General features: G+C 38.4%; 1 protein-coding gene across 4 annotated transcripts; it reads right to left on the reverse strand.

The window, feature by feature from the left end:
* Positions 1-1,054: 1,054 nt before the first annotated feature.
* Positions 1,055-14,328, reverse strand: LOC105051474 (uncharacterized). 4 transcript variants are annotated; one of them, XR_012134298.1, is made up of 8 exons: positions 13,984-14,328; positions 12,143-12,223; positions 6,261-6,294; positions 2,693-4,280; positions 2,491-2,584; positions 1,870-2,372; positions 1,567-1,708; positions 1,055-1,406 (listed from the first exon to the last, which is right to left on the reverse strand). XR_012134298.1 is itself a non-coding variant. In XM_029266579.2 (6 exons), the coding sequence occupies exons 1-6, from the start codon at positions 14,061-14,063 to the stop codon at positions 2,333-2,335; spliced, it is 1,917 nt and encodes a 638-aa protein (XP_029122412.1). In that variant the 5' UTR covers positions 14,064-14,328; the 3' UTR covers positions 1,849-2,332. The 4 variants fall into 4 exon arrangements, 2 of the variants coding, with proteins under 2 accessions (XP_029122412.1, XP_073099417.1); XR_012134299.1 differs by lacking the exon at positions 1,567-1,708; XM_029266579.2 differs by lacking the exons at positions 1,055-1,406; positions 1,567-1,708 and having other exon boundaries at positions 1,849-2,372.
* Between the last annotated feature and the right edge of the window lie 249 nt (positions 14,329-14,577).

Here is a 14,577-nt window from a genome sequence, read left to right on the forward strand (position 1 = left end):
CTAAGAATTCAAATCTCCAATTCGATTTCAATTTCCATCGTAAATCAAATACTTGAGAGGATACAGTTATTCTGATTTCCATTACAATCTATCCAATTCCAACTCACGAACTAAACATTAACACTCTCATAGAGTTATCGCTATCGATGTTAGACTGCTGAATTGCAAGCTAACGATATTTGTTTTTTCCCTTATTTTTATTCGAAGGGACTAAGCTAGTGATATTAGGCCAATTGAATTACATGTCTTGATTGTTCTACTTACACTGCCACAAGTATCGCTTTTCTAACATCTATAAATCACTGTTAGCACGTTAAATGGGGTCTCTGTGCCATGTAAGATGGATAACATCAATGCAGGTTAGACAGATACATTGTTTTATCCATCCTCCATTAAAAATGCTGTACTCATGAGTTAATAATGTTGTATCCCGTCTGAAATCAATAGTTGACTTGCTCTCAGAAATCACTCATTTCCATTTTCATTTACCTTGATTTTGTTCCTTAACATGGTAAGCATGGTTCAGACAAGAAACTCATTACTTCGAGTAATTCCCTAACAAGCTCAGCCTCAGCCTCATCAATTATGTGCCATGTATAAAATTCTTTAAAATTATTATTACACCACAAAAGCACCAAGATCTTTCGTAACCAACTCTTTTACATTGTTTGCTTATAATGGGATTAGGGGTGAAAGTTAATCGAATAGTATCTGTCTAAATCTATTTTCATATCTGAATACATTCGAACATGAATAGAAATTTAAGCACCCAATTAATATTTGTATCTATATCTATATTTATCAAAAAAAAATATAAATATGAATATATAACCATCCAATCCATATCTGAATATCCGATTCTATTTATAAACTTATTTAATTTTATATTTCACTCACAAAATTTTAAGAAAAATACAAAATTATATTAAAATATTGTTAATTTGATTTATCATTCACTTAACAATATCTTTAATTATATGGTCATAAAATTTATTTATACAACTTATTTCTATATTTATATCCATACCTCTTGTATCCAATTAAGATCCCTATCTTATTCGTTAAACAAAATAAATATATATATAGATATACTGATATTCCATCAGTATCTGATCCAATTTTAACCCATGACACAGACAAGAAGAAATAAAAAGTAAAGGGAAAGTAGAGAGAGGAAGAGAAAAGAAGAGCAAACTCTTTCTGGGATGCACAGGAAAGGACAAGAACATGGACCATTTGTGCAGAAAGTTAGAGAAGCCATTTCTCAGCAAGTCAAAAAAGAGTGGAGTTATTTGGAACGCATCTCTTTTCCACTATTGTATCCCTAGAGAATACAACCTGGCCCATTTTTCCAGTCAAAAATTGCAGCGCTATTTCACCTCTTGAAAGATATCCCTCCTCTGTTCCTGGAACATCAATAAACATATTCTGGATTAGGAACTCTGTATTTCAAACTCCCAAATTAAGCAGGTCATTGATGAAACAAAGTAGATAAGTCAAATTGCTTGCACAGCATAGAGATCAACATTATGGTGCTATTGCTAGCTCAGGGAATGTGCTCCATACCAAGGAAAATTTGAGACCATGGTGGAATATAACATGAATTGTTATTGCAAGAATCCTATCTTAAAGGCATCACGTGCTTCGATGGTCACATAAGCAAGAAGAGAATCAATACACCCCAACACCTTGCAACCGCTACCTTTTTCTGCAGAGTAATTAGCATTATCTTATAATATTATGCTAGTTGATGTTCAGAACATGCTCTCTTGTTACAAAAGTGTTCTCATAACTTGCAATGCATTTTACCCCCAAAAAATGTAGGATATAATAGTTAGAACAACCAACCAATGCCAGCAAGAAGAGTACATGTGAGATACATCTGAAAAATATAGAGTCGTCAGTCAGCATTCCTGATGCTTCCCCTTTTCTTCACTTCAAAACCATGTGTTATTTCTTGCACCTATTTTCCAATGTGGACCTGTGTCTGAAAAATGGTAATTATGCTATTCATGCCTCATTTTGCATGACAACATCCATGGTACCCTTATGCTGCTTTCAAGAATTAGATTCCTGAAGGAAGATGAATCAATCACCAAGTAATCCTCATACAACATTACTGATGCTACCAGGCCCTGTTACTCTGCTGAAATTACTGCTGTGTCTGTCATCCGATGTGTGTTGGTACCAGCCAAAACTTGTCTTAGATCCACAATCCAGAGCAGCAAATGTAGTTCTCACATTTGAGGGATGCAACTTTCAGATTTTGCGCTCCCTGATTGATACTACCTCCCAAGCATGCCTAAGAACTGAAGTTTATGAGTCCTGCAAGTTAATGCTGCTCCATCAACTTCTTTACTCTTTCTATACAACTGCAGAAACAGTTGACAACATCAATAAGAGATTCTATCACCATTATCTTTTGGAAATCTAACTCCACATGCAAATAGGTAAACTAAGAAGAGTTAAGCTATGCTTTAAATTTGATACCTCTTTGGAAAAGAAGGCAGCAGCTCCTCTACAGCTTGAATAAGAACCTGAGCCTTCAAATCCACTTTCGGAGTATTCAACAGAACTTCCGCACCTGATCACAAGAATGGGACACAATACAACTTGTTCATTCAATAAACTTTGATATCATATTTATGGACAGAATTATAATAAAAGATTTAACTAGGGATCTTAAAAATACCTTGTGAATCTATGGGAGATAATCCACCTCTAAGATAAGATCTTGTCATCACATCTACATCTCTGCCTTCAAATTGCAGAAACTTGTCCAGCATACAGCCAATTAGCCCATGCGCAAACACAGCTGTCCTGTCACAGATATCCTGGACTGCTATGTCACCCGTGCTTGCTGTCCTGTGAAAACAATTTTTAATATTAGGCCTTAGAAACTTTTCGGGATCGGGATAGAGGGCAGCCATTTTGTTATGCTCCAATTTAGGGTCTTTAAGGATACTGCAGGTGGTATTTCTTGCAGCTGCAGCAAGCTGAGAAGAGTCTGTGCCGCTAGCGGTGATGGGAGTGGAATTAGGTCTTGAATCCCCAAAAGTCTCCGCTTCATCACTTGAACAAGAATCATATGTTTGCTTGTGTTCACAGTCATCAGAACCAGAGAAATAGTCACTTGCTGACAATTCAAAATCATCACTCTCACTGCTCTCATCAGTTCCAAGCCCCCCTGCACATGCAACTCCACATTCATCATCAATACTATGGTCCGGAATCAGGTCCAATATAATTTGCTTAAATTGACTGCTCACAGACAACACAGCCTCTACCTCCTCTTCTCTTGTCTCTTTGGAAAACATGCAGGGTCGACGCTTCGACGTCCCATTGATAAAAGAAAGAGCACTCTGTACTTCCTTTGGAATATTTATTTCATCACATGCAAACAAATACTCCTTCAAATAATTTTTAAGAGATATCCTGAATCTCCTTGTGGGAACTCTAGCTTCTGGATCCACTAAAGGTTTCAAGGCTTTCAGATCAGCATATCTGAATTTCGGGAATGACCATATAGCATTTAAAAACCCATGCTGCAAGCCTACTATATCTGGTGGAAAGGGGTAAAATGTTGATGTTAGCATTTCGATACTTCCTGATTTTAGCTTGAGAGACAAAAGCATGACTGACAGTGCCTTAGCTAATCGTTCCGGCAGGTCGTCCCCTTCCTTAACTTTTGAAAGAGAATCTTCACATCTTTTCCTCACTCGTTTTAAAAGCATATCCTTTTTAGAGCCATAAAGGACAGGTGGAAATTGAGGGACAATTGCTAGACCTTTGAGCCTTCTATTCATTGCAATAAGGTCCTGAATAGGCATTTCACCAAGTCTTTCCAAGACCTTGTAAATAGCCGAAAGAAGAGGTGGAGAGATTGGAGTGGTGAGCGTCAAATGTTTCTCCTGAAAATTGCATGGGTTTCTGAAAATATCTGATAACTTTTTCAGCACAGTCGGATTGTGTTTAAAATTTGATTCCGTAAAATATCTTCGAAGATAATTCTTTATGACCTTTCTCATCCTCGGATGGGTTTTCTTGAAGCTAACATTGTTGTTGCTGACTATGTTAGCCACAGCACATAGTGCATCGTTGTTCAAGTTGTCAATCATTACTGAAAATGTCTTTAAGCTGGGTGGGTTTACAGAGTTACTCTCCATGTTATGCATGCCAAAGTGTTGCAGGTAATCCTGAACCACATGGTGTGTCCCTTGACCATTATGATATGATCCAAAGCACCTCTCCACATTAGCTCTTACAATCTCCGAGGAAACCTGAAAAAGGAAATGGTGTATAAGAAATAAAAAAAGGACAACAAATACATAATTGTTGATCATCTGAATGTGTAAAAACATCTAAGACCCTTATCAAGGGTCAAATTTGATGTAGAGCATTTATTTGACATAACAAATCACAAAAATTTACAGTAGTTAAATTTTCAATTATAATGACTTATAATTACTGTGCTTACTGGTTTTAAATAAACCTAGATCAGTTTCATCAGAATTCATTGGACTGTCTTCTCACTGGGTTTCCTAGTTTTAATGAAGCAGAAACAGATTCAGGTACAAACTGAAACTACAAAGATCCTGATATCACATTCATATTACAATCTAACTTCCTACATTATCAACAATGAAACATATCATATGCTTGACCAATAAGCTGATAAAATTGAAACAGACAACTTTTTGTATATCATGATATGTAAAAGTTGTCCAAACAAAGCCCAAGCACACCCGCACACTCTAGTAGAAATTCAACAACACAAACTCTAATAGAAATTTGATGCAGCTTGTTAGGTGCGAAATGAGAATCTAAGATTCCTTCAGAATGTCTTTAGATCTTCTCAATGGAACAAACATCAGACTGAATCCTAATACCAAGTTTACGTTGGTGTAGCAATTTGGAAAGATTCTGCAATTTTTCTGATGACAGTCAAACCATTTGCTACCTCTTAAATGGATCAGTACCTACTGAAAGTGGAGAGAATTGATAGGAAAATAATAAGGAAAAGGTAATGCAAGGTCAACATGCAGACAATTTGTCAACAAGGATTTGTACAAGAATCCTTGTAAGCAAGCCATCCAAATCTTCAGGACCAGCCAATCACTTCTTTTTCTGAAGTTGCTGCATCAAAAGGCAAATTCCAGAGGTATTCATTTGGCATGAATACTCCATAAATCAAGGAATAGATGCATAGAGAAACACAGACATGCTTTTGCAAGCTTCAATGAACTAAAGCATCAAATTTGAAATTAAATTGCAGATCATGAATATTATTCAATGATGCATTTTGAATTATCTTTACTTTATGGGATAAAGGAAGACTATTGTTAAATCACCAATTATACAATCCTACAAAGATTTAGGATTGATAACACTTATTCACATGTTATCTGATTGAGTTGCTCTCTCTCTCTCTCTAGTTCTCTCTCTCTTTTTGTGTGTGTGTGTGTGGGGAGGGCTACAAGCACAATCATGGAAAGGATGGTCATGTAACAACTAGTGCTTGGCAAGTGTTAGTACAGCACCAAGGGTATATAAAGTACCAGTTCCCTACAAGGATGGTTTCGTATGCTTGGCATGGACATGTATTCTTCAATGGTTCAACCCCTCCTTGCGACTGCGGTTGTAAGACCTCATGCACACCCTTGCATGTTCAAAGCATGCTTTCATATTTTCATCATATAAAACAAACACAGTCCACTTAGATAATTGTTTTTACATGCAAGAAAAAAAAGCATCCATAAGGCAATAGATAGAGCAGCTATTAGCGATTTAATCGTGCAACGTACATACATTTTATGCAAATTCTCGGTATCACAATCTCAATGAATTCACCTATGACTGCAGTATTGTAGCAGAAACATTTCTGACTATTAGATTATTGTTAGGAATTTGGGTAAGTCATGGAATGGCATCACCATGCTATTGTTATTAGTTTAAGTCAAATTTTGTAACCTTTAGAACAAGGACATGAATTTCTCATGCACCAACACTTCTTTTTTTCCCCCTATACTTGAGCAAGACCCAGGATTTCAAACCTGTACCTCCTCCATGGCCAAGCCTTTGGGGGAGAGGTGCCAACCAACCGAGCAAACAATTGTTAGCCTCATTCATCAATAATTCAACCATCAAGATTTCAAACAAAGACATCTCATTGCACTCCTTCCCAAATGAATGATACCATTAGCACCAATCAGAGCTCAAATTTTTAGAGCTAAGCAATTTATGAAAAGTCAGCAACTAACCTCATCACTCCTAATGTCTGATTCCAGCAAGTACCTGCACAGACACCAAAATATCTATCCTTAGATTAGACTCTCATTTCTTGTAACAGAGAGAACAAATCAAAACAGATACCATCGCTCAGAAAAAACAGCAACAATGGAAAGTAGTCAAAACGGTCTATTGGGCTGTTCTGTTTTCAGTTAGTTTTGAGCTCTAATCCAAAAACCAATGGAGAAGATAAAAAATCTTGGAATTGCAGATGGCCCTTCTGTATCAGTTTCTTAAGAATCAATATTTTTCTATCATCTCCCTTTTATAGAAGAACTGATGTACGTTATATAAAGCCATCAAAAGACATAAAACATGTATAAGTTTTGGATAAATTTACAATCTAAAAGACTAACATAAAAATTATGGGCTAGAAAAGATACCCATGCTACCGACTCAACCAATCAGGAATGCATTGAGGAAACTGGAAAACAAGTCCAATATGTACTGATTCATTGAGCCTACAGGATTTTGGGGAAGGAATTGAATATTCTGGCTGGCTTCAACAATGATGCAAAAGAAAATAAACCAAGAATCCACGTACATCAACAATAAAATGGATTTGTTAGCACCCAATGATGACAAGCAATTATCTTAGCAACGCATGGAAAGGAGCATGAATCCTCTTAATTTCCTACAACCGCTGTTTTACTAAATAAAAATTTTATGATACATCTAACCCTTCCCAAACCCTACAATGAAGGGAACCTCTTGCGCTGCACTGCCCTATTTAAAAATTTTGTAATATGGGTCTTCATCTTAAAAAAGCTTTATGTCCTATCACAGTTTCAGTTAACTCTAAACAGAACAGTTTCATTTAAATCTATTATGGATGTTCAACATTCATCACATCCAGATTTTCACCCTATTTCAGTATTGCCATGGTTCCTCCTTTTCTTGACCGTTATACACAAACCTATGTCCCAGCTTTTAGGTTAGAAAACAATAATTTTGCCTGAAAATTCATACTACGAAGAAGCACCTAGTCAAAAACTAATTAAGGCTAAAGTACAAACAAGACAGAAATACATGAATGAAAAGTACTAGCAAGATGAACCTAGGAATATGCACCAAAATATGAAAGACTCGTCAGGTAGAGTTGCTGAAAGCCTCGGTATCAAAAACTACTGTTGAAATGCCGACTTTTTCCAGACTCGATAAACAGTTTATACGTGGTCAGTAATCTCTCTTTTTTACATATTCCCCATAGGACAAATCTTATATGCAATAGCTAAATCATAGAGAAGCAAAAGAACAAAGCATGTATAACAGAACTCAGAGCATGGGTGGATGCTTAGTTGCAGTGCTTCACATTAGCCGACCACTCAGCATACTCATAAAAAAATATAGTAAGAAGGTGACAGATAAAAGCTTAACTAGAACATCAATATAGAAATAGCCACATATGAATTGAGCGCAAATAATCAATTATTTCATCATAAAAGAACCATATATTAACACAGTCTTTCAAATATCAAATCCTTATGGTCCCAAACATGGTTGACTATATTGCCTTGAACCGTCCAGTTCAGGGCCTACTGAACCAGACCGATGGGGAATTAGAACAATTTGCTCTATTGGCATGGTAAACAAGCTGAACCCAATTAGAAAAGCTCCTCAATTAGCCCTTTTCTTTAAATAAGCTTAACCCAATCCAGCAATCCCTCATGATTAGCACATCGATTAAATAGGCCATGTCACCACTGGATTTACGATCCCCCCCCCAAAAAAAAAACTCTCGGAAACGCTATCCATCCATCGTCGCTACTCCATTGCAAATCCCCTTGGCACCTTCACCTCCTCTGCCCCCTCAGCCCCTCTCGTTCTCCCCCCTCCCTCTTGGTCCCCCAATGAAGCCCTTCGAAACCCTCGCTTCTCTCCTACCTCCACTTGCTGCCAATGTTTTCAGAATCAGACCGAACCGGCCGGGTCGACCGGTTGGACCGGGGACCGGTTTTAATCCCGAAGCGAAACTTGGGTTGGACCTGGTTGATATTCAACCCGCAAAAAATCGGTAAGAACCGTTGAACCGGTTGGCCCGTGATGAACCGACCGGACGACAGGTTAATCGTTTGCGGATAAAAAACCACCGAGGGTATTCTAATTCTCTAGATTGGTCTCGACTCTGTCTACGACGTCTTTCGGTCTTCGTTTCTTTTCTTCTATTCGTTGTTGCCGCCCAAAGGCCAGAGCCCTAGCCTCGTCGTCGTCGCCTACTGGACAAGCGCCATGGTCTCTGCCTCTCTGCAATCTAAAGCCCCAAAGTAGGTGCTCGATTTCGATCACTGCACCTGCCCTGCCACTCGCCAACCCCTACCCTCCACTGACCTCATCCCCAACCTCACCCTCCGTTGCCTCATCCATCTCTGGTCCTCCTCCTCCACCGCTGCCGACAAGATTCCTCCACCGATCCCCTCCCCGCTCTCCGCGATCTCACCGCCTTCTTCTCCAACCCCATCATCGAGGACCCCAAGAAGAATCGCCTCCTCGCTGTGGGAGGCCTCGCGGAGATCTCGAGGCGATCCATCCCATCTTCGATCTCGTTTTTCCTTCCTCCTGTCGTCGATCTCGATGTCCAATGCTCCCGAGCTTGTTTCTCCGTCCTCCCCCTGCTTTCGAGAGAGAAATCTAGCACCTTCGGGCCTCTTCCAATCAGGTCTCTTCTTGACGGCAAGGAATGCAAGGAAGGCGTCGCTACCTCTTCCAAGCCTCGTCTTCCAAGGCATGTATTTTTTTTTCTTTTTTTCTCTCCCTGGAGGCCTTTTTGATGCATAATGTATTTGGGTGTTTGTGATATTGTTTCCATTGCGAATTCTTACCGCATCATGATCAGATAGTTCGTTTTTTTCCTATTTTTTGTGCGAGGTGTGCGATTCTTATTTATTTTATTTTATTTTTGGGTTCCTTCCCTGAGGAAAGATTGGGACTTGGTGGTTCTGGGATGGATTTCTACAGCGCACCACTCTTAAGCTTGTAAAATCAAGATCCAAGCATATGTTTACTTGCTGTTTGGTCGTGATCTCCGCTCTTTTGGCGGATCTGGATGGATCCATGTCCGCCCATATCGCTGTTCTCCAGAATGGGAGGGCCTACTCTCTCCCAGAATGGCAAAATCCCGGATCAATTGATTGGGCCGACCGGTTGACCTGGTTGACCCCTGACCCTTTTTTCATTCCAGTCCGATGTCCGATCCGATTTTGAAAACATTGCTTGTTGCTGCCAACGCCCTCCACCTTTTGGCCTTTCTCCTATTACCCATCCTTCCTCAGATAGAGCCGTCAATCCTGGAAGACCAACCAAGCGAGTCCCTCCCCCCTCTCTCTCCCTCCCTCCTTCCTCTTCCCCCACTCCCTCTCCCTCCACCATCTTCCTGTCCAGCTCTTTCCCTCTCCCTCCCCATGGTTTGGTATGCCGCAGTTCAGCATGGTATGAATTGGTAGTATACCATACTGGTCGCCGGCCAATACGCCTGTCAGTATTGGTTTTACCATCCTTGGTCCTAAAAACTCCAACTCCTCTCTATTCAATTTGCCTCAATATCACATGTCCATTTTGCTTAAAAAAATGGAACTAATGATGGTGTGTGATTCGAGTCTCAATATCAGGAACTAGCACAAGATATTACATAGTCCTATGTATTTGGATGTGTCTATTATCGGTTTTACTATGACATTTAACAAACAAAAAGGATTTATTATGTTTCCAAGTTCCAATAGAATAATATACTAAGAGACAAATTACATGTAATTTATGAAACATGTCCATGATTTGAGCCAAAGTCACACTTTTATGTCATAAAAGAAGCACAATTTACAAAAACATCCATCAAAATGTTAATTTAAATGGATCCCAAATAAAAACCATCCCAATTGGTTAAGACTTGGTTTGCAAGATTCTGGAATTCTTTGAAGCAGATTAAGAACTATTCATTTGGAATAATCCAGTAGAATCCTAAGAGAACTAACACTCGTATATGCGACAGCAAATGCTAGATACGATACCAACACCAAGTGAAAGAATTCTAGGAAGGAAGAGGATAATATTTCTGTGCTTCCTTCCTAACAAATGTTCCATTCTCTTAAATGATGGAAGAAATCTAATTTCTAAAAAAAATCAGCATCATAGACTTATGGATTTAAATTCCCATCCTTACTGTACCATATCTAACTCATCAGCATAGTGAACGAGTACAGTTGAGTGTGCAAGCCTATGCCGATGTATCTTTACAATATTGATGCATCCCACCTTGGTATGAATTAAGTAGGAATGTAGGATTAACACAGTCTCATACAGGCAGCTGACATCTCACGTCCTCATTTTAACTTACACACGACCATTCTGAACAGAATTTTCTTATATACATAGTCCAGAACTCTACATAGTCTAGAACTCTTCCCCTGCTGAATTTACTTTTATGACTTGAAGACCCAAACTTCAAAAACATGATAATGATTTTTTAAAAAGAAATCATCATTTTGTTTCAATCTAAATGTGAAACTCATGAAATCCTGTAGTACATAAGCTCATAATGGTACCACCAAGGCACCAAGTTACATATGACCTTCCTCTAGTATTGGTAGTATTTGTACAACACTTGTTTCTAGTTTTGAAGGGGCGGGAAAGCCATAGAGTGCCTTTAAAATATATGCTCTTGCTCTCCTCAGATCTTGGGCTCTCCAATCTCAATCCAGACAACAATAAATCTAGACATTTCGATGTAGTTACCCTCATATATGACAAAGAAGGAAACTGAAATCATATGTTAGCTATGTAGATTTGATTTCAATCAACCTTTGAGGAAGCAGACATATTTGGTATATTTGGGTTGAGTAGGGGAAAACTAGGACTACATGTCAATGCCTAGTCACATTTTAGATCCTCGAAACCTGGTATGACTAGTCCAAAATGTGCATTTCAGATGAAATTTCAATCATAAAATAAATAAAGGACAAGAAAGTACAATTTATAATCTTGATTGAATATCATAAGATCCCCTTTTCCTTTTACATATTAGAGGTCCATACTTATAATGCCAATAAAAAGTGAAAAGCTCCAGCAGCAATTCTTTAAATATCCTGTAAATTCATATAGCAGTGAAATATAAAGATTGTCAGACTCGATCCAACTGACACATCCCTGAAATTCTCCAGATGTAGAATATTTAAATCTGATGAATCAAATGTAGGATTTATATATCACAAAAACTACAGATAAAAATTAGGCAAATCCTAGCAATGATAAATCAATAACACATTGTTCAGACAGCCTCAACCAGGTAACAACCTATAAATGCAGCAGAGACCATCCATTAAGCATGACAAGATATCTGAAGTGCCACTGCCAGCTCATCTTATAGACAACTAAGCATCAAACAGAAAGATGTCTATGCATGACAAGCTGGTTCTCATGTCACCAAGGAAATGCCATTAGCAAACCAGAAAAACTTCTATAAAGCTAGGCCTGTAAAGCATAATGTTAACTCATGTAACCAATTGTAAATACATAGGCATTCTTTTGCAGGGGCACCAGCATCTGTAAGCCAAAGCAGTACCTAAAATTTGGAGCAACATTTGTGTGACAAATCATTATGTAATGCAGGGGTATCAACGAAAATATTGGTGTAAACCTAGCACTCAATAAGTTTGCGGAACAAGGCCCCATAACAATCATACATAAGTCTATTGAACAAGATTAAACAAGCTTCCTTTATAACCCAAATCTCTGCAAATTGTTTTGCTGCAGGATCTCAATCAGACTCAACATGGCTGACAAGCTAAATTGATGGCACGATTTAAAATATTTTAGGATAGTATGCTATTTATTAGATTGGAAGGAAAAAAAATTGATCGCTTACACATCTGTCAAATGCTTTGGTCTTTTGGACTTCTTTTGACTGCTCTCGGATGTAGACATGATTACAGGTCCCAACAACCACCTGCACAAGGATCATGCGCTATTTCTTATCAGCTAAATGAAATATTTAAAGTATTTTCAACTTTTACAAAACAAAAAACATCTTCTAGATAACTCATTAAGCCACAAGCGAATCACATATAAATAAGGTTAGATATATGACCTCTGTGATTTCTTACTGTCAAGGGTGGTACCATAACCAATTTTACCATTTTCATTTCCTTTCTTTCATAGTTAAAATCTCCAACACAGGTTTCCATGCTCATTTGAATTCCTAGATGCTTCTAGCTTTCTATTACTCTCTTCTATTGAAACTATATTTCTAGAAAACCCATTTTTGATTGAATTAACTAAGTTACTTTTTTTCATTTTCACCCTTGAAACATATTTTTCATATATAAACTCAAAAACAAACCCCAAATACCTTAGTTCATCCCAATATATAAAAAAATTTATATAACTTTGATTAGAGGCTTCTGGGCATTTGGATTTCATATTCCTTTTGTATCTTCGATTCCTCATTCTGTCTCCATGGTATACCCTATGAATTAAGCGATATCTGATTCATGAAATAGATGCAATATGGCATCATTTAATATCAAAGAGCTCCATCATAAAGGGCTTGTTTGGTGCAGGAAGAATTTTCCCTCACTAGAATGTTTTTTCTAGGAAGCTGATGCCCTGGTATATGATGCATGAGAAAATGATTTTTGTAGGTTTGGTTGACCATGAAAAAGTGGTATGTTCCAGAGTGGCTTATATTTGGTTGAGCATCTATTTTATTAAAAAATTTGTATAAAATACCTATTATATCCTTAACAAAAACCTTATCCAATTCTTTCTAAAAGCTTAAGGGAATAATTGGAAAAAAAATTATCCCAATTCCCCGTCAATGGAAATTGGACTTTTCCATGTCCCATATGGATTTTTCTTTTCCATGAAATGTAACCATCTTTTTTCCATGAGAATGCCACTTTCCCATCTCTCCTTTGAAAACTCCAACCAAATATGAGGCCTTTCATCATTTTCCCATTGGCCACACTTCCCCCCTCCTCTTCCCATGAACCAAACGAGTCAAAAGTGCTAGAGCTAAAATTAGAGAAATTGACAAGAATGAGCTGGCTAGATGATAAAATTTTAGATTGGGTTAGAGGCAAACATATCACAAACATTGTTTTCATTTCTCATATAGTAAGAAATGCTTAACAGCCACATTTGTGTGTGTACCTCTTGTGCTAATGTGTAAGTGGTCACAACAAAAATACATTGCCATATGATGTCCCTTTATCAACAAACTCAAGATTGCAAAGCATTTGTATACTGAACTTTATCAGAAATTCAAAAATAAACCAAAACATGCTGCAAAATCCATCATCACACAAAAAATTATATTGGTTGACTAAAATAAACACGATGTAGACAAGTATCATTCTGCTATGGCACTATTATAGAGTCATGCAAAATTATATGAGGGGTATATCCTTTTAAGAGCTTAGCATTTACTAAGCTTCAAAGTTTGGATCGGCAAATGAAACAACCAACAATTGCTGTTTCATGTTTTCCAATTTTTCCACCCATTCTTTTGGGGAATATACTACTGACTGCAAAGTTTTCATCTCAGTTTAATTTAGAGACCATATTCTATCCAAAGGATAACCATAACATCAGCGTAGCCACAAAAAACTCTGCTAATGTGATAGATAAAGTATAAAATTTTCCGGCAATTAAAGGAAAAAGGATGGAACTTTATGCAATGAAAAAAGAGAGTGCCATTTGACAAACCTCCTTTTCTTATCTAGCAGATCATCCTTATGCCAGAGGAGCGACCATAACCTTTTAGCTTCTTGAAACGATACATCCATCGCTTAGATCTGGGTCACGGAATCCAACTCAACCACTGCCTCAACCGCACCGACACTGCTCTCCTTCCCCGACGGATTCAATCCAGGAATCGCCGGTTGGCCGATGAACACCTCCTCGCTCTGCTCGTGGAGTAGAACTCGGTACCGGCCGAAGAAGAAGAAGACGAGGACCGTATTCCCGACGAGGTCTTCCGCCGCGTCCTCGTGCCCTCCTTATTGCGGTCCGTAGGCCGCGGGGGGAAGGGGGAGGGATTAATGGCAACGGGTACGGTAACCGTAAACTTTGCCCTATCTGAATCCGTTTAAAATTTTCCTACCCGAATCCGTTCCCAAACCCGATTACGAAATCTAATCTAATATATATGGTGACGCGGGCCTCCGAAACGGAGAGGATCGGAGTGGGTGGGGGGAGACATAGCGAAGGAAGCGAGGGTCCGAGTCGCCGAGGCGCTTGATCTTGGCGCTGACGGAGTTGAGATTATAGGCGGAGGCGGTGGCAGTGGAGAAAAGAAGA

This window comes from Elaeis guineensis, chromosome 9 (assembly GCF_000442705.2).
Source record: "Elaeis guineensis isolate ETL-2024a chromosome 9, EG11, whole genome shotgun sequence".
NCBI classification, from domain to species: Eukaryota; Viridiplantae; Streptophyta; class Magnoliopsida; order Arecales; family Arecaceae; genus Elaeis; species Elaeis guineensis.